Source organism: Ixodes scapularis, unplaced genomic scaffold (assembly GCF_016920785.2).
Source record: "Ixodes scapularis isolate PalLabHiFi unplaced genomic scaffold, ASM1692078v2 PGA_scaffold9__187_contigs__length_104089568, whole genome shotgun sequence".
Lineage (NCBI taxonomy): Eukaryota > Metazoa > Arthropoda > Arachnida > Ixodida > Ixodidae > Ixodes > Ixodes scapularis.
Window position 1 is genome coordinate 80,155,588 of NW_024609884.1, and position 23,913 is coordinate 80,179,500.

At 47.5% G+C, this 23,913-nt stretch overlaps 1 protein-coding gene across 1 annotated transcript in view; it reads left to right on the forward strand.

Annotated features, from left to right (window-relative positions):
• Positions 1-23,913, forward strand: part of LOC115330994 (B-cell linker protein) — a 332,346-nt gene that overhangs the window by 105,140 nt on the left and 203,293 nt on the right. The window contains exons 2-3 of the mRNA XM_040223689.3: positions 12,842-12,904; positions 17,204-17,262. Coding sequence (XP_040079623.1) covers positions 12,842-12,904; positions 17,204-17,262 — 122 coding nt within the window. The remainder of the gene's footprint in view (positions 1-12,841; positions 12,905-17,203; positions 17,263-23,913) is intronic.

Here is a 23,913-nt window from a genome sequence, read left to right on the forward strand (position 1 = left end):
TGTCGGATGGTCGGGATAACAAGCGTTGGTCGATGGATGTCTTGTATTTTGTTTCGAATTATATAGTCTCCTAGGCCAGTGATTCTCAAATGGGGGTCCGCGAAGCCCTGCCTCATCAGTCAAGCCCGGCAATAAAAGTTATTTTTTTTTTTAAGTCGAAAAGAAATGTTTCAGTTTTCGGGCGAGTTTTTTTCGTGTGAACGTCAATAAGAGTGGTCTACTTCACACTAGCCCTTAGTTATATCCATTTATTAAATCATTATTATATTTAACCTATACCTTTCCTCTCCTCTCACCACGAACGGGGTCCTCCATCATCTCCGCTGATCCACAAGGGGTCCGCGAAACATCGATGGTTGAGAACCACTGTCCTAGGCTGTACCCTACTGAAATACGGTTCCTTTATTGCAGTTCCCAAGCCTGTGGAAAAAAAGTCACGCCATAAGCTTCGAGCAAACGTTTGCCGTTTCGCGCAAGCACAACCTCACCCCCACCGATCGAATTAGGACCGCTGGCAAAGCAAAGGATGCAGGTTTTGCCTCTGAAGCGGCAACTAGGTACACGAAGCGGTATCTGGGTACACATATCGGCGAATCCACTGGATCGGTGATGAGAACGCGGGTCTTTCCATCAGAGGCGCTGTCCGCGGGTCGAAGGCAACCGGCGAATCGTTCAAATGCATGTCGTCACTTGACTTGGACGAGCCTGGTGAATCGTAGCCACGCTCTATTTGCAAATGCGGGTCAAACAGAATTTGGCTGCACGCGTGCTAAATACAACTTCTCGTATCGTTTCAAGGTGGTCTAGCTGTTGGTTTCGGTTTCGCTGTATAAACAAATTGATTTATCCGATCTGGGCGAGGAGTGGACGGACGTAGTTTAACATCGTTGGCATAGCATCACACCTCAGCTTACGAGCCTTCTGTGCGCTCAGAGCTCAGCTGGTAGCTCTCTTTTGTGAGATGATTGCTGCATAAGGGGGATCTCGATCTTGGCGGAAACCCAGTCCCTACGCACGGCGACGATCCACTTTGCTCGTCACTGCACGTCTCGCGGAAAAGTGTGGAACGTCATGTCTTGGCTCGCATGTGCTGCCCGGTGGTTGTGGCACCCAACCGCGCAACAAAAATCTCACCCACCCACGAAATAAGTCGAGCACAACAACAAGAACGAAGCACGCTGAGGCGTTCACTCGCAGGTAAACGACGAGACAGAAATGCTCACTTTCTGTTGTGTGACGTCAGAGCTCCCATGTTGCCACTGAAAACAGTGTTTACGCTGGAGTGCGATTGGAACAGTATAAATTCAATTACTCATGCAGAAAGGCATATAAAATTCAGATATTGCACGTGCGATGCATCTCGAGGCAATAACACTGATATTCAATTGTTTTCTCGAATACAAACTTTGACCGGACAATCCCTTTAAGCCCACTGGGCCTTGTGGGACAGCGGACGTCGGAACTCTTTCCCGTTGCGACTCGCGCCACCACCGCAGGGCCGTGACTGTCAGGCTCGGGGAGGGAGGGGGAAGGAAGGGAGGGGGGGGGGGGCTTTGCAGATAGATGTAACGTTACAATCGATATAACTTCACAGACGAATGTGACGTCACAGACAAGGTAATTGCAATTTCACTAATACCCGTGTCCCACTAGAGCGACGTACAGAAACAAAAGACAAAGACAAGCCTCAAACCAGAGTTACTGTACCAGAGTCTTTCGCGATTTGAGACGCTTTGTAGAGTAACGGAGGCTATGCTACAACACGAGCATCATGCACGCGTGGGTATCTTTGGCAGCCTTGCAATCGCTCGTGCTTACTTCGCGAGCACCGAACGACTAAGCGCCTGCCAAAGGTACCATCACGAGCATGCTGCATGGGTTTGAGGCTTGTCGCTGTCTTTTGTCTCTGTCTGTCGCTCTTGTGGGCCGCGGGCATAAGAAGATACCTTTAAAGGGACACTGACAGGGTATTTATGCTCGCCGAGGTTTTTAGTTGTACATGACATATGAGAGCCCAACTACCCAGAACACAATTTGCGGCTCGAAATTCGGTTTCTTTCCGCCCGAAAACCGCCGATCGACAACTGGCCGGTTTGAGTCGCGCTCACTCTCTTTTCCGTGGTCACGGGCCGTTTTCTAAGGTTTCGACGCGACCACCAAATTTAATCAGAGTCGTGGGTCATTGAAGCAACACAGTCAATGTTAAAAATAGAAAAAAAAAATGAAATCCATTTTTTGTGGCTTTTAAAAAGCTGCAAATACGTTGACTGAAAAAAAAAAAAAAGTTGCACAGAGATCCGGAAGCATTCTGTGCGTGCGTCGTTTCGCGTATCGTGGGACTCGCGGGGACGGCGATGGCAGCGGACGACGGGCGTGGGACCTCTACTGCAGAACTGTCGTTCGCGGTACCGGCGAATTCTGTCTGCCTTCAAAAGAGAAATTTGAGACTGATCAAGAGAATTGGTATTCATCCCGTACGACACGCCCGACCACCAAGCCGATTTGCACGAAGACGTCGCCGAGCCGTCGCTCCCTTCTCGTGGCTGAAGACATCGCTCGCGCAAACGTGAAGCCCGACGTGTCTACTTCGAGTTGAATATGCGCGCGTACGATTTCTTTACTAGGTGCGAATGTCACCAATGCATGGTGCTTCCCGACTTCGAACCGGGAGTGCTGTTGCTGGAGGAAAATCGGCAGCAAACTTTCTAACTTACAGTTTACCAGCTGCATTATTACTGAGAAAAAAGTTCACCTAGTTGCTCAGTGGAAAGACGTCCGCTTCACACGCGCCAGGACCGGGTTCGATCCCCAGTGAAAGCGTCTTCTTCTTTTTTTTTTTCTCCCTTTTTTAAACATTTTGCGATCTTAACATTTTTTTTTACAATTATCACTGAAGAAACAAAAAAAAAAAATGTTGTGGACGAAACTTCGCTGAACTAAATGGTATGGGATTTCCGTTTTGACACCTGCGAACACTGTAATTACTTTCCACAAAATGCAAGGAGCATATAAATCAGGTAGCGTCCGCTTTCCCAAGTGCCCGTAAATGTTCTGCATGAATTGCAGCAAGCCATTGGTCCCGATCCCGTTGATAATTTCGGAAACTCTGTCGCACAATGCCACTTTTTTTTCGGACGCAGGACATGTGAGACAGCTCTTCAAGCAATATCTTGGGTGTATATTCTTTTCGGAGCCGATCATGGAAATTCACCACGGGCACTCATTACTTATCTCCAACTTCTCATGTACAAAACAACTCATCTTGGAGTACAGAACAGCGAGCGGAACAAACATAACTGCAAAAGAATCATACGGCAAACAGTTCCCGCTACGCCGCCACGCATGTCGTCTGCTACGCAAAGGAAAAAAAAAAAAAAAGCGCACGGTCGGGCGTAGCCACGTGACTTCCGCCACTCACTCTCTCCTCTCCACTTCTCCGACCTCCGTGCGCGGGTTTCGGTTTCGAACAGTTGAGTCTTTTGGCTTTAATAAAAATGTACGCTACTCTGTTGCAAAATATTAATTGTGTAGTCCTCTGACAACCATAATAAAACGCCTGGTAAAAAATGAAAAAAAACGGGGGGGGGGGGGGGGGGGGGGGGGTGTCAGTGTTTAAGAAAAAAACATATTTTTCCACTTTTTATATGAAGAAATTCCACTGGAGGGCTGCTTCGGGTGAAGAACAGCGCACATAGCATGCACAGCTTCTCTGCGCACATAGTGCGTGCCGAGAAGCTTAGGTCTTCTCTGCTCACGCCATGTGCAATCTTTTAGTGTTGTGTCGTTTACCCGCAGTCTCGGGGTTTTTTCAACCATGTGCAATGTACACCAGCTCGTTTGCGCCCTTACTTTTTGCAATCGCTGTTCAGTGAAGCGTCCATGAAATTAATTTTGGATTGGAATTTCACTAAGTGCATATTTTTATATGAAGAAACGCAAACAAAACATCGCGACATGTAGCTTTTCTGATCTATATCTAATAAAAAAAAATATTTGGATACAAAACAACGTGTGAGCACAAGACCCCCCCTCCCCCCTTTCCCACTACTTCCCAGTTTGGATGCTCGATGTCATTTTGCTTGGTTGAACACAACAGTGCTGTACTAGTTGCTCTAAAGGGGACGGTGTGGGCGGCCGAAGGAACGGTGGAAGTGGCGACCCTTCCAGGGGTATACCTAGGAAAAAAAATAAAATAAAATAAAAAGATCACGAATGTCTCCAGCTGTTTCCTGAATCTTTTTCGAGCTCGTACCGCCGACTTTCTATATGTATTTATCATGGGGGCCAGAGGCCTCTGGTGGGACCTCCCACTCTCAGCGGCGCAGCAGCGCGGTGATGGACTCCCCGTTGAAAGTTCCCTCATCAGCTTTCACTCGCCGCCTGATTGCGGCCGCACTGCGGCGCCGACCGAACGAGCCGGCACGTTCGCGGTCCTGGGTCCGGTCCGTGCAGCTTCCATCGCGCGAGTCCCGCTGTCTGTTCGGTGCCAAAAGTAGCGCCGCTCACTTTAATGCTCGTGCCGATGGTCACGATGAGGAATTATTGAGCCAAAGAAATGCGCTTGGTCCGTCTTTGTGTGCGTGTGGGCTTCCCTCGTTAATGAAAAGTGCGTGCGTGCGTTGATGCGTGTGTGTGTAAAAGGTACCTAAAAAAATACTGATTCTCGAGGAAAGCGGAATGGAGATCTGAGTCGTGTTGACCCGGCAATGCAAACTCCAAATTATTTCGTCGTTTTTTTTTTTTTGTTTTTTTTTTCCTTTCGATCCGTATGGCATGCAGCGCTGAGTGCCTCCTAAGGTTATGCGTGGCATGAAGGCCCGTTTTTCGGCTTCCCGCGCCCTTTGGCGGTTGTTTTGGCGTCTGATCTAATCGGTGGGGGAGGGAGAGAGAGAGAGCGGCGCTTCCCTAAGCCGAATTAATGCGGACGCATGCGGCACACGGCCGCGCTTCCTCGAGCATCCAGGCGCTGTGCATGGACCACTTAAAAGACGGGGAGCCCAGTTTCCACGCGCCGGTGTCTGCGCCACGCGAGCTCCCTGCTGCTTTCTATCGTCGCCTCAAGTTTCTGCTCGCTTAGTCATTCGATTCTCGACGAGGTGGTTTCTTTTTATGCGGTCTCGTAGGATTTCAGAACCGCCTCCGCCGATGTGGTCTGGTAACTCTGGTTGAATATTCCCGAAGTGGTATACAGGAAATACGTAAAACATGAAAGGCTCTAGTTGCGCTAGTTTGTTATTGGACTCGTGGACTTATTCTGCGCAGATGACGAGTGCAAAGGCAGCTTTCTAGATTTCGAAGACATGCGCTTATGATGGTTTACATAAAAAAAAAAAAAATGGAGCAAAAACACGAACTTTTTGTTTGCTTCTGATTTTTTTTTTTGTGTGAACGGTGAGAGATATAATGATTTTTTTATATATTTTCAGCGTATTTTTTGTTACGAATAGTTGAACAAGTTTAACCACTACGGTATTTTTGTATTCGTAACTTTCACGACCTGTATATGGGGCGCGCTTGCGCCCATCAAAATGGCCGTCATCTGGATGATCGTCGTAGAACAGCAGTACGAGGCGGGGTCTGCGATGCGTAAGTAATTATAGTGTTTCTATATACGAGCAGTATTAGAGCCTTACTTTAACTTTTTCCCGGCAGGAAGGTGTAACCAAGCACCTTTCTTGGGAAGCCCATCATCCAGGAGCTAGGGAGCGCGATTCTCACACCGCGGTACCACCATCGCTGAAAGTTGCAAATTCACTGGCAGCTTAAATGCGGGGTCTTGTTATCGCTCGGCAGATTGCGTTATCAGCTGGTAAGGTCACCGAAGAATGAATGACAAGGCAAGAAGCATTAACGATTACGCCCCTGCGTTAATTATGTGACAAACAGTTTAAAACGTCAATTTTTTTTACTTTTTTTTACGTGGTAAATTATTGAAGGGCATCTGGCACGCCCCAGCGGAGGCCTGAAGTTGTTGTTTGAAACGTCTTTCTTACGTTAATGGGATCATAGTTACGGAGTACGACTGACTCATTTCGACCATCTCTTTTGCCGTGCAACAGCAAGCTCGGTTCCACGGCGCCTCCTCTGCGCCGCAAGCCCCCGTCCGATTGCGGGCACCTCCGCCGGGATTCGAACCCGCCACCTGGAGATCCGGAGGCCGGCGCCTTGCCTCGGAGTCACCGAGGTGGCTAACGAGCACCTTAAGATTTCTTGGCCGCAGATCGAAACCCCTGTCGCCTGAGACTGAAACACGAACCGAGAAAGCCAACTCCCATTTCGCTGGCTGTGGTACGGGAAAGGGATTCGAGACCGTGTGCGGGGAATCGGGAGGAACGTCCGGCAAAAATTATGGACTTTTCCTCTCCCTTCTCGTGTCGTCTGCCGTACGCGTCTTTATCGCACACCTGCTCGTTTTTCTTGGTCTTGTTTCCCTTCGGAAGTGAAATAGTTTTAGCTTACAGTCAAGGTTATCTTGCACCCGCATGCTTAGAAATGCGCCGAGGTGTGTTTACAAAGACTTCTCCGATGGGCACATCTAATCCGAAGACGGCTCACCTAAAGCCTGGATGTGTTTGTCTTGCAAGTCCAAAGCGCCAGTGCACGAGGCCGGTGCCAAGTGCGGCTCTTGGAAGCAAATGGCAGCGCGGCACTCAATTGAGCTGCCCTTGGATGTGTACTCACTGTAAAGGCCTGTTCTAGAGTGCCTTCATACACACGCGCGCTTTTGCTTGAGTGGTGACATCTCGGCCATTTTTCCGCCCAATCGTTCTTTCTATGCATTTTGAAGTGCGCGCAATCCGGTGTCACTCAGCACGAGCGCGTAGCTTTGGCTAATGCATAGACGCCATTTTACCGCCCAAGTCACGCACCAAGTGCGCGAGAGCGTCACGCGCTGGCACATTCAGGGCAACAATGGATGTCTTCACCCTGAGACAGACAGACATGTAGGCACCCTAGCCTGTTCACTCATACAGCGCAGCGCCGAATCGGCGCCGAAAAAGACTCCGATGCGGCGCTGATGATGTGCCGAGTTGTCGGTTTATAGTAGCGATGCATCGGTGCTGTATCGCCGCTCAACACTGTGGAACAGCGCGTGCACTCAGCGCCACATTGGTGATAAGTCACGTGGAAGTCAGCGCTTAGTCAGCGTCGTTTTCCAGCGCCTGTTCGCGGCACACGATCCTGGCACCTATCTCGCGCATCACCACTGGTTGTCGTCGGGACACAGAAGAAACGCGAAGCGTGAATTTGATCGTATACCTGCAAGCTTATACTGTTCACTGTAAAAAAAAATAAAAAAATAACTGTGTAAAAAAACAAACAAGTAGAAGATTTTTGTTTGTTCTTTGCCACAAATTATCTGTTTTTGTCTGTTTCTCTGTTTCCGTAATTTTTATTAAAATAATCTTTTCGGATCTTTTTCTTTCTGTAAAATGAACGACTTTCTCTTGCTCAGCCTAGTAGAAAAACAGTTTCTGTTCTTAAAAAATGTTAGTCTTTTTTTTTTTTTTTTTTTGTAAAAGAAGCGGATTTCGTTTTAAAAGTTTGTGCAATAAGTCAGATTTTTTTTTTTTTTTCCGGGTCGCAAGGAAATAGTTTATGTACTATGCCTTGCATTGCGAACAAACATTCCTTCATAAAATAATTAATTTTAGCTATGGCTTCGTTCACTGACTTAATGATAGTCCGTTTTGCAGGAATTAAGAAAGTTATGATTTTTTTATAAGGTAATCTTACTTTTATTCTTGAAATATGTTGGGGATGTGAGAATAGCATAAGTTCTGTTTTCTTACGGATAACGGAACGTTTTCTAGAGAATTTCGAAAAAGCGGCGTTTTTCTTTTTGTAATAAAACTTTTTTCGACCGATTATACAAGTACCTTTAGGCTGTTTATTTACCAAAAACTTGTGTTCTTCACGAATATAACATAAGCCCTGTTTTTAACCGAGAAGTTTGTATTTTAATCTATCAGAACTTGTTTCCTTGTTTTGACCGAAATTTTCCGGATATATCCTGTTATATTAGAAACATTTTGTACACTTTTGTTAATTAGCCGAACGGTCCACCTCAACGAGCGATGATTTTTATTGGAATGCAGTGCAGCGCACGGTGCGGCAAACGCATCGAGTACACGACGGCTGCTCCAGTCAGGCCTGATCATGAGATTGCTGCGCAACTACAGCCATAAAATGCGTGATCGTTACATACTCATCTAATTTTCAGTGCTTGTGTTTGGGAACCACCAAATAAAATATACGAATCTTTAAAACGCACGGTACTTCTTACGTATGGAGAGAAGGACGTGGATGTCGTGTTCAAGGTCAGATAACCTTCCGTGGATGTTTTAACTTGGTCTTTGCCGTAGCCTTTGCTGTTGTTGTTGTTCCCCGAAGTGTCGCTCGAGTAGGGAAAAGCCGATCACGTCTTTCTTTTTTCATTCTAAGAAGAAATACAACCCGCGCGTCGACTTCGCCTCAGAGCAGGCGGCGAGCTAGCCATGCTGCTCAGCAAAATGTCCCTAGCCACGAGGTCAGTGTCCCATCGCAGACCGCTTTCTTGGATAAACGTGATATGCGCTTCGCCAACCGCTGGTACCTGCTTAGGTAAATCGCAATGACCGGCTTTCAACGTGCTGTGCTAAAAAGTAGACCGTACGGGCTTCGTTTGATAAATAAAAAAAAAAGGGGGTTATTGAGCGACCAGTGTATATTGCATGTCCCGCGGCGTATTCCGCGAAACCAGCGCTTCGTCATTCCTGTCCATTATCTTTTGGACGGAAAGAGATCTTTGGGCTATTGCGCGAGAAGATCTTTGGACTACACCTCGCCGAAAGTCTCCGCCCATTCCTTTTCCAATCTCGATTCGGGTCTGGCGGGTTTCGCGCGCCCGCCGGAGCGCGGCGAAAGGCGAGCCCGTCTCTCGAACCAGGGCGCGCCCGATTCGCCGCTTTCGCACCGCTCGAAATAACAACGGCGCGACGCGTCGGAGAATTTAAATTACGAGTCTTTCTCGGGCACTCCTCGTCCGCGCACCGCACGCGCGAGCGGGGCGAGTGATACGGAGATGGAGTCATACACGAACGGTATATACACCTTGCCAGAACGCGATTAGGCGCGGCGTTAAGATGCAGGGTAACGCAAAAACAAAACGCGAAGTGGCACAAGCCCGCACCAAATTCTCTTTACTTTTTGTTTTGTCCTCCATAATTGCGTAATGACGTCCGTGAAGCGTTTGGCGTAAAGAGCGCGAAGCGAGAGGCGCAGTCGGCGCACTGCCGAGGCGTTTTGTTTCGGAACGTTTTGGGTCCGTATCTGGGTCACTAGCCACGGATCTGCGGGCCGGGAACGGTGTGCGCAGAAAAGAGATGCCACTGCAGACGTGTTTGGATGGCCGAGGAAGCACCGAGCTCCCCGCGATGGATTTCCCAAAACGCTTCTAGCTGGAACTCGTTAGAGGTCTCGGGACTGCCGATTGCGCGCTGTCGTTTTTTCGTTTGGTTTTTCGGGGCTTGCTTCGTTAACGAGCAGTAAGTGCTTCTTCTTGTCGTTGGCGTTTCTGTGTTGGGTCATTTCTGGAGCTTCTGAATTGCCAGATTTTGGAGCGAAAAACCTCGTCTAGCTTCTTCCTTAGCACATCTTCTCTTTCATAAGTGTTTACATTTACAATTTTTGAAGAGGACGAAAAAGAACTGTGTCACTCGTTTTCGTCCGTAAGGGTTGGTTCTATGTTTGTTTACATTACTCTTGTACCTGCGAGTAAATTGGGATATTTTGTCACCAATGAAAAAGTGGCAATGAGGGACTGAAAATAAACGTTTAATCCGGTGTATTTATTCCTCAAAACTATAAGTAAGGTCCCGCCCATCCAGTGTCGGCAACGGAAAGGCAGCTCACTCGATGCAGCGCGCCATGCCTGCTTCTATGCTCATGTTCAGAAAGTTTCTAAGCCAGAACCCACGATTACTATCGAGAATGAAAACGGAAATTTCCGGCAGGGCAAGGAACTCTAAAAGGAAAGACTGGGCAGCGGAGCTCGAACCTGTGCCTCCTCGTGACAGCCGCCTGAGCTGTCACCTCGGCAAGATCGGTGCCGCGCTATCAAAGTCACTAAAATAATCAAAAGTAGCTTAGATCTTTGTGTGTGTGTGTGTGTGTGTGTGTGTGTGTGTGTGTGTGTGTGTGTGTGTGTGTGTGTGTGTGTGTGTGTGTGTGTGTGTGTGTGTGTGTGTGTGTGTGTGTGTGTGTGTGTGTGTGTGTGTGTGTGTGTGTGTGTGTGTGTGTGTGTGTGTGTGTGTGTGTTTTTTGCGAGAGCAAGGGTAGCTTGTTTTGAAGACCCGCATTCGCTCATGAGGTGTGCTGTCATTTATATTGTGAGTGATAGAAGTGTTTGGCGATATACCTTACAAACTGACACACCTGCGCGCAATTTAGTCTCTCAACGGACCACACGATTGGTCCATGACCAGAAACTCTCCCTGGGCCCGATTTCTTTCGAACCAATTACCGACGATATTGAGTTCGAACTTTGCTAACTGCATATTGCGTAGTGAAAGATAAGAGAACGTCTACGAGAAACCGAAAAACCGGAATCTGTGGAAGCTCATCGTGAGCTCGCGCTCTGCAACAGCGGGCACAAATATGGGCGCCAGTGAATACCACCCCTATCACTTCTTGATTGGACGCGAGCATGCGTCACCGTTCAGGCCTGTTCTGCGCGTGCTGATGGCGGCGTTCACCAGATTTGTATCCCACCGTCAAACTATTCCTCATGGCAGACGATAATTTGCTGACGACACGCGAACAGCGATGTATCAGAGGTACACTGCATGTGGGAATGGGCCTTGAAGGCCTGTTCACAGATTCATCGCAGCGCTATAAGCACAGCGCTGACTGCGCTAAGTGCGTGCTGACAGGAGCGTTCACCAGATTTGTATCCCATGGTCAAAACTTGCTCATGGCAGATGATAACTATAGCTGAAGACAGATGAACAGCGCTGTATCAGCTCTCCACTGCACGTGAAAACCGGCCTTTACGAGTCGGCTAGAGCTCGGCACGGCGAATATTCAGGCTTGTTTGCTTGCATTTGATGCTGTAACAGAAATCGCACAATCATCTAACAATATCCGGAGCACAGCCCGTGCTCTAAGGAACTCGCCAACCCAAGCGCGTGACTGTGATGAAGACTTTCGGCAACGCGGAATTGAACCCGTGAACAACAGAAATAAATAAATGCGCTTGGAATTAACGGAAATGCGGCGGGCATTTGTCAGTCGGGAGGGGTCGAATTTCTTCCACGACAATGCGAACCCACACGTTTCACACATTGTGGTACAGGAGCTGGCTCATCCACTGTATACTCTCCATACCTGGCTCTAACTGCCTTGCATTTCGGAAACGTCCGTAAACAGGAAACGGTGTTATTGAATCGTGACAAAACTTTCCGAATGGAAGACCTGCTCCTAATGGCGCGGGCCCTCCCCTCTGGGTGACCCGCCCGCCCGCTGCTCGTATTTGGCGGATTGCCCGCTTCCTCGAACTCACCCTCCGGTCCCTCTGGCAGGCGTGCAAGGTCGGCCTTTGGCCCGCGAAACGCCTTAATTAAAAGTGTAGCGACAAACGGTTCGCTGCGGGGTTCCCTGACTGCAGGGTCGGCTTTTCCTCGGTACTTTGCTCGCGCCTGGTACTATATAGATGTGTCTATTAAACTTGGGAGAGAGGGACTTGAAGGATGGTGCCATTTGTTCTTTGTCTCGTTGATTAGCATAAGCCATTTGCAGCATTAGCGCGTTCGAGCCGCCATGTTGGGCGGTTTGGGCAGGCTTGCGCCTTTGGTCGTTGTTGTGTCCTCACGGCTGCCACCTTGACTGTGTGGGAACGATCCGTCACACGTATACCATTTTTTTGCCCGCGTGTCTCGTAGCGCGTAGTAATTATCGAGAGGCTGAATTCCTAGGTGTATTCTGCGTTGTCTCGAGACTGCAGGGGCAGAGCTAATAGACCATTTCTGAATAGCCACCTCTTTTCAGACTGCTATCAATCGTCGACAAGGACGTATAAAGCATAACTGTTTGGTATATGGTTGCTCGGAATCACTTTCCTCAAGCACGATGTAGTTCAAAGAATGGCCAGAGAGTTTTGGGTGCACCGGCAGTCTTGGAGAGTGTGAAAGCATATATAAAGCACACAAGGGCGCTGATAACTATAAAGAAATATGGAGCTCATTCTAGTAAGTCCTGATATCGAGAAAACGTCAACGTTTTATGGGCTATGTTTTTGTATTTGATATTTTATTACATTTCCCTAATTGACTACATCAGGGCCATGTACCACGCATGATGTTACTGATATAGCATCAGTGTCTCCATGAGGATCATGCACCGGTGTTGACAAGACGCGCAGAAGCTATAGGGGCGCTCGAGCCCATCGAACGCCGATCAAAGCTGTGCGCTCGCACTCTTCACTTCTTCCGGAATACCACAGAAAGTTGTCCCCGAGTATATGCTGAAGCAGACAATGAGCACACCTCCGTGGTCATCGGTATTTGTTTCCGTTACTTATGGAAATGGTTCGATCACCGAAAGGTGAACGCGCAGTCGGGCTGGTGAATACTTCATATATGACTAAACCTGGCACGGAAGGGATAACACTTTAAAAGAAGGTATCAGCCCTGAATCCCCGCACTATGGTCACCGTACCGCACTTTGGCGCCCAGTTCTTTTTACGCGTCTTCTTCCTATCTCTGGTTTAGTCGTGTAAAGTGAGAAGTTTCTCGCGGCGTTATCGAGTTGTTATGTGCGCGCTGTCACTCACGTATATATGTTTTTGTTTTGATCTTTGCAGTACGGCTTTGCGGAGTTCTCGGTCGCCGTGTCATCGCGGGAACTGAGCGGCCGAGCGTTGCTGGTAAGCAGACATCGCCGCTCACAGAAAGTGTCTGTGGAGGAGCGTCTATCGGCGCACCGTGCACGCACTATGGCTGCGACATTCCGTGATCCGGCCACTGGACCGCTTCCCGAATGCCTGATTCACACTTGCTGTACAAATTCAATAGCGAAGCGGTTGCGAATGCGCTTGCTTTAAGGCCGACCTGCAATTTTGTTTTTCAAACAGGGTGAAAATCCTTTTCGCCACCCTTCCCCCTTTTCCCTCTCCCACTCTTGACTTGACGGCGGACGAACATATATCTTTAAACGCAGCTAGGTGACTGGCACGCGACTTAAAAAATCCGCCTGGTCCTGGTGTCGAACCAGGGAACTCTCCGGACAGGCCCCGGGTTCGATACCAGGACCAGGCGGATTTTGTCAGTCGCGCACCAGTCACATATAGCTGTGTTTTGAGATTTGTGTTTGTCCTTCGTCCCCCTTGTTCCCCTTCTTCAGGGATTATTATCGTTATTCTTGACCAGCTCACTGCCCCTTTGCAGTAATTGCATTAACAGCATTATTTGTTTTTCCCAAAATTTAGAAGCTGGTAAATTAATCGCAGCGTTTTTAGCTCTAACTGTAGTCACGAACTAGAAAACCGCTGGGGGGGTCAAAGGACAAACACTTTCAAAGGTAATCATATTACTCTTGGGATTACAACCTAAAGAAGTAATAAAATTATTGCATATTTACTTCGGAAAGTAATCGATTACAAGCAATTTGATCGCGTGCAATGAGTGTCGTATAAGTTTGCCTTAAGGGTGATGGCATGGTGGGCTAGAAAGGGAGGTTTGACGACCGCACTGGCGAGAGCGGTATCCAATTGGCATTGTTTAGTCAAAAATGGGCACACGACTTCTTATATATATATATATATATATATATATATATTTGCCTGCTTCCCTTTACTTAAATCCTAGTTTCCAATGAATTACCTGGTCTTTGCTGTTGTTGCGCTGTGCCAGATTGCAGATGGTGCGTACCAGGGATGGGCAAAATACACGCAATTATGTATCTAAATACAAATACAAAATACTTCGTTAAAAAAGTATTTAATTACATATCTAATTACTTTTCCAAAAAAGCATTTAAGTACAAGATACAAATACAACCAAATGTATTTGGTCTCCTCCAAATACTTTTCCAAATACATTCCTCAAAATTTGCGTCAGCCACTTCAGGGCACCTGCAAGAGTTTCTGGGTATCTCATTTTAATTTTGCATCGCACACTCGGGAGTTAGTGTGCGAGGCTCTAGTAACGTAATAGAAATAGAATAAAAAAAATGTAATCAGCTTGGACGTAATAGGTGAGAAAAGTACAAAACTTCAAGCAGCTTTTTTTGTCGATTACATTTTGGTATAGACCAACAAAGAACCGAGACGACCAAGCCGCGCAAAACTAGCTAGAGAATTTTTTATTGTTGCAACTCGCACCAGTTAGGAAAATCTGGACGACCCGCACATTTAGAATTTTCCAGGCAAAAATATGGATGGAAATCAGGCTGGCAAGCATCACAAGCTGTCACAGGCACTTATTTAGCCAGTCTGCCTGCGAACGTCGATTTCGTCACGATTCTTGCCCTGGACTAGCACCGTAATCACGAAGTCACTAAACGCTTGTGCTTGATTGAGAGACATTGCATTTGGTGCAAAACATAGTTTTTTTCCTGCTCTGGACTGTGACAATAAATTTGAGGGATGTATTTTCGCCCACAAAATTGTATTTAATTACAATTGTATTTAAAATACCCTCGTATTAGTATTTAAATACACATGTCAAATACATTACCCAATTTGTAATTAAATACAGATCCAAAATACACAAAGTATTTGGAATACGTATTTCAAATACTTGTATTTGAAATACTGCCCATCCCTGGTGCGTACCGTAGTTTTAGGGACACAAGAGGCATCAAGCGTGGGACCACTCTTGACCGCCGGGAGTAGCGAGCGATCGCCACACCGCCCCTTCTAGCCCACCATAGTGGTGATGTCCAAGTGAAAATTGCGGAATATCATTGCCTGCTGGAGAAAACACGTATAAAGAATATGGTTGCCAAAATTATGTCTACCCTCTGTAAAACGAAGTGCGATCAACAAGTTCTGAGACTAGTACTATATGCATCAAAGTGCTTTACCTATGTTTAACCCCTACATCCCTCAAAGTTATTTTCTTGTGCAACGACACAGCGCTCCTGTCGCTTTTGCCACTTTTGGAAAGCTAACTGGAAAGCCTTTTGAAGCGTGCTAAGCACCTCCTGCGATTTGCGCTCGATCGTCTCCACGATTTTCGTGGACGAATTCTCTAATTCTGTCCACATTTTCGTGGGTTGTGCTCGTGAAGTATCCCTGACCTCTCTTCGTCTTCCAGCGATGTTCTGCCATTCTTAAAACACGAGTGCCACTGAATACACCTAGCACGATTCAATTCCTCTTCGCTGTAGGCCTGCCGAATCATTTCAAAAGTCATTCGTGTAGAGCAGCGCTAAATATTCACAAAAGGACGCTTCTTGGCGCAATGACATATAAAGGGTATACACTGCCCTTGACAGCTGCTCGCATCAGGGTGCTGCCCTCTCATTTTACGCGAAACAAATCTCGGAACTTTTTGATCACACCTCGTATATTGTTTTGCAGCGGGCAGTTTTTGTCGTATTTCGGTTACGTTGCCTGACGCCATATGAACTGTGGGATCTTATATTGCTTGCCCCTCTCCAGCCGCGCTATGTGGACGCGATAGAATCGCCCCATGACGTACCGGCAGTAAAGGATAAACCAATGCACCACTTTTCCCCGCCTGCTGCCACAGGTTCATTTTTTGGCTACGAGGAACGGTGCATTTGTTGTGAAATCACGGCTGGGCTGCGGTAGCTATTTTGACAGGTCTGTGCTTCGGTCACTTAGTGCTGTCACAATCTCGTGTCAGAAGACTACGGAGTCTGGTAGGTTTGCGACTAAAATTCACACCACGTGGTGGTCAGATCGTGAATTTGCAGGAAGTCGCCGCACCTCTTCTCTGTAGTCGAATGTTCACATTCTCACTTGGGGACCGATAGTAAAAGAAATTTCGTCTCTTCCCCTCTTCCACCCTGTGTGCGTTTCCCTCGATGGTGTTTGCACGTGCGCGAGCACCAGCGTGGTCTAAAGCCCCTTGATAAAATTCACGCTCCGCGTTTCTTACATGTACCGACTAGAGCCACTAAATAAGCTGCTTCTGTCTAGCGACACTTAACCGTCTTGGTGCTTAAGATCATGGGTGCCAGTTATCTGAAGCTTTGTCTAATATCAAAGGAAACGCTTTTCCGTCCTCCACAAATGTTTAAACAGTTCGCTACGGAGCAAAAAAATATTGCATGAGCATCCCAAGACTGAGTCGAATGCTGAGGAAGTCGCACTTTTCAATCATGACGATCGGCAGTTACGTCTGCTCTGTACTGAGCACCAAGATGGCGACGCCCACAACAATGTCGGGGAACAGAGTGCCGATACTCTATACACGTCGTCAACTATTTTGCGCTACGTTGTCAAAGCTAGCTTAGGTTTCACAGTGCTCCAACTCTGACAAAGCCAGTTGCGCGAACGCTTGCAAATGAGGCACAAAGCATAGCCACGCGCTGTCGCAGCAGTGCGGGACTGCTACACTGTGGAAGCTACGCTAGCCTTGATAATGTAGCACAAAATAGTTGACGCATATAATAAACGTAGCTCACTTAGTGGCACTAGTACCGACAGCCATTGTCGAGGGAAAGTGCGTTGCACGTGCCACGAGCAGGTGCTCCTCCGCCATTCGCTTCCAAGGGCCGCTCATTTCAGTATACAGCGCCGCCATTTGCCTCCTAGGCCGCACGAGGCACGGTATTTCACACTACTTGCAGGGTAAAACACAAACACATCTTAGCGTGAACTAAAGCCCCTCTATGTGTTTCCGTTTGTCTTATAAGTAGCGTCGTAAAGGCGCCCCTCGTGCCGCCCTTGGAAGAAAATGGCGGCGCATATCACTGAAATGAGCGGCCCTTGGAAGCGAATGGCGGAGGAGCACTTGCTCGTGGCACGTGTAATGCACGTTTTCACAAAAATGGTTGTCGGTATTTGTCAGAAACGCGGAGCGTGAATTTTATCAGTGCGCTTTAGCTTGAACCACTGGAGCTCACGTATATTTGGAGTAACATTGCAGATAACGCTCTCGAGTTCGGGTGTTCGACTGAAAGAGGCGCGATTGGGGGCTTGCGCTAGCTTTGTCCAGTAGTTTCTGAAGCAAATTCATCTTTGATTTTACAGGAAATGGGGGAGGACAAGATTTTAACCATCTTCTCAGACGCCAAGCTGAGTCGGAGAAAGTAAGTTTCTTATCTTTCTTTCGCGCTCCGTGGAAGTGAAATTTCTAGGAGGGTTTACGTTCCAATCCACACGAAGGGAACTTGGCGCGCCCCGCAAAGGTCCGGGGCTTGCAGACCACCTGCGAGCTGCCACTGAAAGTTGGGTTACACGCTGTGTACATCGCAAAGAGTCTTCGTCAGATTGCACACACCTCGACTCAGATTTGAACCTGCAAACGCTTACTTAAGCGCGCATTCGCAGTCGCTTCGCGAGTGTTGCTTCAACCGTCATGCGCCCGAAGCGAGTTGGGGCGGCCAAGCTTTTTGAAACGCTCTTTTACGGCCATCGTGTTTGCACGACGGCGGTCAGCTTCAGACGACCAACTGCGAATGAATCTAGCTCTGGCATGACCGGCCTGAGCTTTGCCACATCGCCGTAATGTACTAAGCTTTAGGACGCATTAAACCTTTGGGACGAAGGGTAGCCGTGCAACGTGTAAAACCGGGTAAACGTTTCACTATTGATCACTCAAAACGTTCACCCGTTTTCCGACAATTTAGAGCGCGGGTACTTGTGGTTCGCCTGGACAAGACGTCGACAGCGCCGCGCAAGCGTTCAAGACCCTCGATTTTTTCATCTTCTTGGTTGGATACCATGACGAGTTAGGAGTGCTGCCGACCTGCGCACGTTCCGCTAGTTCTTCGTCTCCAACGTCGCAGATAAACGCGTATACAAATGAACTTGAACGCGAATCCAGACGCCCCAAAGTGGATCCTTATAGATCCTGTCACGATAAAAGCGCGCCGCTCGTCTCTATTCTATATGATGTGCCGTAGCCTGGTTCGCTTCCGCGAACCCGGTCATAACAGGTGTGTGACGGACATCTACCGCCATCAACGGCTGGCTGGGCGTGATGGACGCGTCGTTAGAGCCGAGCAAGTCCAGAGTCCCCCGGGGCGACTACCACGCGATTGGGGTTACCGCAGCGTACACTTTCGGCCCAAATGGCGTACAACTGGCCGTCAAGTGGGCTTCATTCGACCTGTCGATCGTCGTGCGATACGTCACGCGTTTCCAGGTCAGAGCAGAAGGAAGAGAGGAGACGCGCTCGTAACCCGAATTCGGCCACGTGGACCGGCGAGCGTCTTTGATTGCGCAACCGCAGAAGAAGCCGCGGCTATCGCGTCGCTTCGTCGACTATCTCCTGCTGGCTCGTTGTTCCTCGGGCTACGGTGACACGCGGCGTGAAATCAAGATCCGCATAAATGAATACATTAATGCGCATCCCGGCGAGACGAAAGCCTAGATAAATTCTCTAGGCTTGATTTTTTTTTTTTTTTTTTGCGTGTAAGTTTTTGTGTTTGTTTATTTTCTTTGCAGCTGTTTTAATCCGCGTGTCCGCGACCCAGAACACCTTCTGTTTTGTTGTTTGTTTATCATTTTTCGTTGGATACTCCGTAAGCAAAGCTCTCGCTACATGTTCGAGAATAGCTATATTCGGGTTTATATATATTGGGAATGAGTGAAGATTGACAAGTGCAGCCATAGTAATATTGTGAACGAAGAGGGGAGAAGGTGATCTTTGAATTTAGTGCGTGAAAGAGTTAGGTTTTTTTGTTTTTTTTGTGTGTGTGTGCGTATGCGTGTGTGCGTATGCGTGTTGTGTGTTGTGAGCAGTATATAAGTGGTTTATTAAGATTAGTTTGGGAGAGAAAACTAGTGGTTTGAGTCGGAACTTGAGCTATTCTGAATGAAACTCCGAAGCGCGCTCTTCGCGCTGTATTGGTGATAAAATCACAGGATGTGTATCGTTGTCGGAAAGCGGAAGGACTAGGAGGCACAATCCTTGCTCTCTATTAACTGTCAGGCTTTCGCCCGTTCTCTGTGCTGAAAGGTGTTTCCTATTTTGCCCTCTGCTGTGCTCAAACCTATTTTTCCGGATATCAATTTGAGCATCTATTCGAGTGAAGAAATTAAAAACAGAAAAGTGAGGAAAAAGGTAATGGTAAGTGATACTTGTTGATAAAAGGTGATAAATAGGTAAGTGATACTTGTTGTAGTAGTAGTAAGTAGTAGAAAATTGGACGTTTATTTAATGCGTTTTTATTGCCCCATTTTTTTCAGTTATGCCGTCGACGAACGGAAAAGTATATTCGGGGGATTCAGTCCATCATTCACTACACCTCTATTTAGAAAAGGTGCTGAGAAATTATCTGAATATTACTTTGTTTAGATACAGCTCCTGAAACGAGAGCGAGTGACGTTTGAAGTGGAGCTCTGCCAACGTATTGCGCTGGTTAACATTGACTAGTTCGTAAGTTCGATCTCTATGTTGCTCTGTATCGGTAAACCGGTTAGGTCAAGGAGTACAAAATGTCGCGTGCTTTTTTTTTCCCACGAGAAGTCGTAAACCTACCGGCGGCTAAGGCTCTTCGCCGTCGCTTGTTTCTTCTTTTCGGCGAAAATTTCGTAAAGAACAAACATGCGCTGCCAAACAAATCTCAGCGCATAAGCTCCGCACTCCTCTGTATTGGCGGCGTCCTCTCATCGACGTCTTCATCGGCGTAACAACCCATTGTACAGCTTAGGGCAATCACAAAATAATATATATTTTTCTTTTTCAGCACACAGTTTTCGGTTTAATTTTGCGAGCAAAAACAGCGCATGCGTGTTACCCCGCGTGTATAACACGTGCGCCTTTTTTTTTCGTAGCTCTTGAAGCCACCCTGACATCACGAGCGAGTGTACGCGCACGGCGGAGGTACGCTCCAAGGCAAGGCCACCTCCTCAGCTCGCGCTCGTATTCCCTTCGCCGCGGGATAGCCAATTTTGCAGCCGTAAAGGCGTAAACTGCTGTCTCGAGTCTCCAACAGCACCGGACACGCCCATGCTGTTCTGCCGGACGCCGCATATCCCGCATTATGCATTCGCATTGTACGTAAATGACTCGAGTGCCGCGTCGCTGCTGAAAGCCAGCCAAGCGTCCGCCGGGTTATGCGAGGGGCAGTCCCGCATTCATTCGAGGCGCCCAGGCTCCGCCGTCTCCGCCGAATGCCGCTTTGTGGAAGTCGGCGCTGGGACGTCGCTCCGCGCGCGCGCGACTCCCTGAAATTGCGGGCGGTTTCTTTTGATGTGCCTGTCGATTTATGGGACGATGAGAATTGGTCGCGCCGGGGCCAGGCGTTGTGATTTCAGGCAGAGACCGATAAAGGCGCCAAGTGTGCTCTTAAAAAAAAAAAAAAAATCGGTATTTAAGAAAACATTGAAATCAGTTTCTGTTTTTTTTTTTTTTTTTTTTTTTTTTTTTATGAGGCTAGGACGTCAAAAAGCATACTTACCCGCAAGTGTTTAGAAAATTTTTTTTCTTTCTGTTCTTTTCTTTTTGTAAAAAAAGAAACGGAAGAAACAGCCGGAGAACAACGTTTTTGCATATTTCTCTTCATTTAAGCACTAGAAAGACTGCCAGACTGAAGTCACGTTTGAGTAAATATTCTGAAAAGTTGTCAGACACAAACGAACGCAAGGGCATTTCGTAAAATCTAGAGCGACTATACGCGCGACCCAAGCAACTTCCCGAGCAGCACGGAGTAGGCACCCCGCCGAGGCGGCTGGTGGGAAAAATGGCCATCAAGACAAAACGCCCATCGAGTCAAAACGTCGAACAGGTCACGTGACAGGCGCGTCGAAATGTGCATCGAGACACAATGTTCAATCGGGTCAAAACGTCCATCGAGACAAAATGTCCATCGAGCCATAATGTCCAAGCTGGTCAAAATATCCGCCGAGACTAAATGTCCAAATGCTCAGCGAGTAAAAACCTCAATTTAGATCGAAATATCAAAATAGGTTAGAGTGGTCATTTGTCTTCGGCGAACTAAATTGAACAGGTGCTAAACCTGCTCCTGACACTTTTTGTATTTCTCTAAATTCTCGTAGATCGTTTTGCGTTAATTTCGAGTCACGTGAACGCGCGTGCAAAGAGCCATTTGTATTAAATTTTGCGTCCGAAAAGTTTTTGCTCCCAACTCCAACACGGGCAGCGCGTTAAATCATACTCGTTATGTGCGCAGTGCTGTCTGGGTAATTTTGTGAAAGGTTTATTAGCGGAGGCGGACTTAGCATTCTGCCGCCCTAGGCAGCAAAATGCTAAGTTCGTACTACGTTGTAAATGCCCTTCATTATGTTTCCTTCTATTCATGCCGTGCACTTCGGACTGTTTTCTGTCCGTGTGCAATAGTGTGCGTGTGTGTGTGCGTGTGCGTGTGTGTGTGTTGATGTATTCACTATGTTTTTGTTTTGGTGCTTTCAGTTTTTATGCATGGTTTCTAGTGTGCGTAAGTTTCGGTGTTCCAGCACCAAGACCCTACGGTTGTTCCTGGGCACCTAATAAAAAATTATTTCTGATTACTGTTTATTGATTATATTTTTTAACTCTGTCTATTTTGCTTGGTAAGAACTTCGAGACGCCAGAAATTAAATAAATACCTCCAGTGCCGTCTTCGTCCAAGTACTCGCTGTCGCTGTCAGTGTCGCTGCCAATGTCAGCGCTGGCGAGCATGTGACTCATACTAGTCATATGCAGGTTAACAATGTGTCAAATCAAGGCCAGCACGTACGAGCCATGGTATCAAACCGCTCCGCGGACCAACCAGGAAAGGCAGTAGCCATCTCGATTTATGTAACATGTGAGCTTGTGACAGAGAAAGACGTTATGCTGGGCCTGTTCCCATAAAGGTGTCTTTTTATTTCTCCTGTCGTTCTTGTCCTTCTTGCGTGTGAGCAGCATGGGCCGATCTCCACAGGCGTCAGCGAAACGTGCGCCTCTGCAGCGGACTATTTTAGCATTGTGGAGAAACACTGACTGGCGGTAATAAACAAATGGGAGGAGTTTCTGGCGAATTTTTAACTTGTATTTGACGATAGTGTTTCATTTACACGCACTCTGATGCGAGTGAGACGAAAGATGCACGTGGCGCGGGCGCACCGTAATGGTGTAAGAAACGCCTCATACTATCAATCCCGTGACCACGCGCGTTTGTAAAGGTGGCTTCACCTCAGTGCGTCGCTGTACACGGGAATAGTCACTTCACAGGGGCTAACACTGTGGGTAATAATGAAAGTTCCATTGGAATAACCGGTGCATGAATATAGGGAATTTTCAATGTGGGTATGTCCATACTGTTTCACTATATTACAGTCCTCGTGAATATTTCATTTCTTCGATATGGTGGGTGGAAATCCAAGATTTTCGGAAGGTGGTCCATATGACCCGGTGCAAAAAGATATGTCGGGTCTAGTAATAAAAAGTGTACGTTTCTGAGTTTATGATCGGTATTCATTAAATTATAATTTTAGCCTTGCCATCGTCCTGGGAATGTTACAATTTCTGTTGTTCTTTTGCTGAATTCTATTTTTCGGGGTTTCGCTCAGAATGATCGATAGAGAGCACGATCGACGAAGGTCCTAGAATCTTAAACACAATAAAAGTGTTTTTTTTATTATTGATTGTTGTGTTTTTAGCGTTTGTGCATATGGCACTTGCTTAGTTCGCTTTCCGAAGCGGCCAGCACGCGCGTGCTGGGCTGTGGATTCCGCCTATAATAGTGTCTATTTACTGGACGCCATATTTGAGTGCACGGTTCACTAGGCATGCTCGGACGAGCTCACACTTTCTCAAGACCGGCAATCATGATGGTGTGGAATGCACGTTGCCGAAGCGCTAAGCAAGCTCGCCGGCAGCACGCGCTGAGCATGTACGCACACAGCGATTGCTGCCAGTAATAGAACTGCTCGAGCCCCACCCCCGCCCGTTTCGATCTGGATGAGCATCGTACCGGCGTGCGGTCGTGTATCACTACTGCGTGGTGCACGTTAAAGACCCCAGGCTAGCGGCTGTACCGCACTGGCTAAATTTCTCATCTACAGCTGGGAGACTCGTCGACCTTGTGAGGCAGACCAAGTTCTAGGCTGTATAAACACACACACAACCCAATTTTTAATAGAACTGCTCGCTACTCGTAAGATAAACTTAAATCACTGATGAGATAAGAACGGCACGGAGGTCTTTCTGTTTTCCACCCTCCAGCGCGCGCTTCGTATACCTTTGCCACGGCCACTCGATCCCCCTTGTTCCTTCGCTAACACTTGGGTGTCTCGCGAGCTTCGATTGTGCGGCGGGCACGACGGAAGGGAAGGGTGAAGCACGACGGAAGGCAACGAGCGCGTTCTCGAGGCTGGGGATCTGAACAAGACGCCCTGCGCATCTTGTCCCGGGACTACAATCCCACAGCCCAGCACGCGCGTGTTCCCTGCAGTTGCAGATCCAAACTCAACCTGCCATGGCAAAGGTTTGTAGGTGTCTGGTCCACGGGGCGAAAAACTCTCACGTTCTAGCCATATCAATAAACTCAAAACGGAGTTTTCCCAAGTTACTGGTAGCTTCTGTAAAATTACAAAATTTAATACGTCCTCTCGGCTAAAAATAACGTTATATTACTATTTCACTCAAAAATCGGTTATGGTGTGGGGTCCGACCACATGATCAAATTAGAATAAACTAATCGTCGCCCAGAAGCAAATCCTTCGTATTTATGAAAATTCTGAAGGTGACATGAGAAATCTGAGCGCTCAATCGCTGTTTGTTAAATATACGCTAAACGCTGAACAGATCT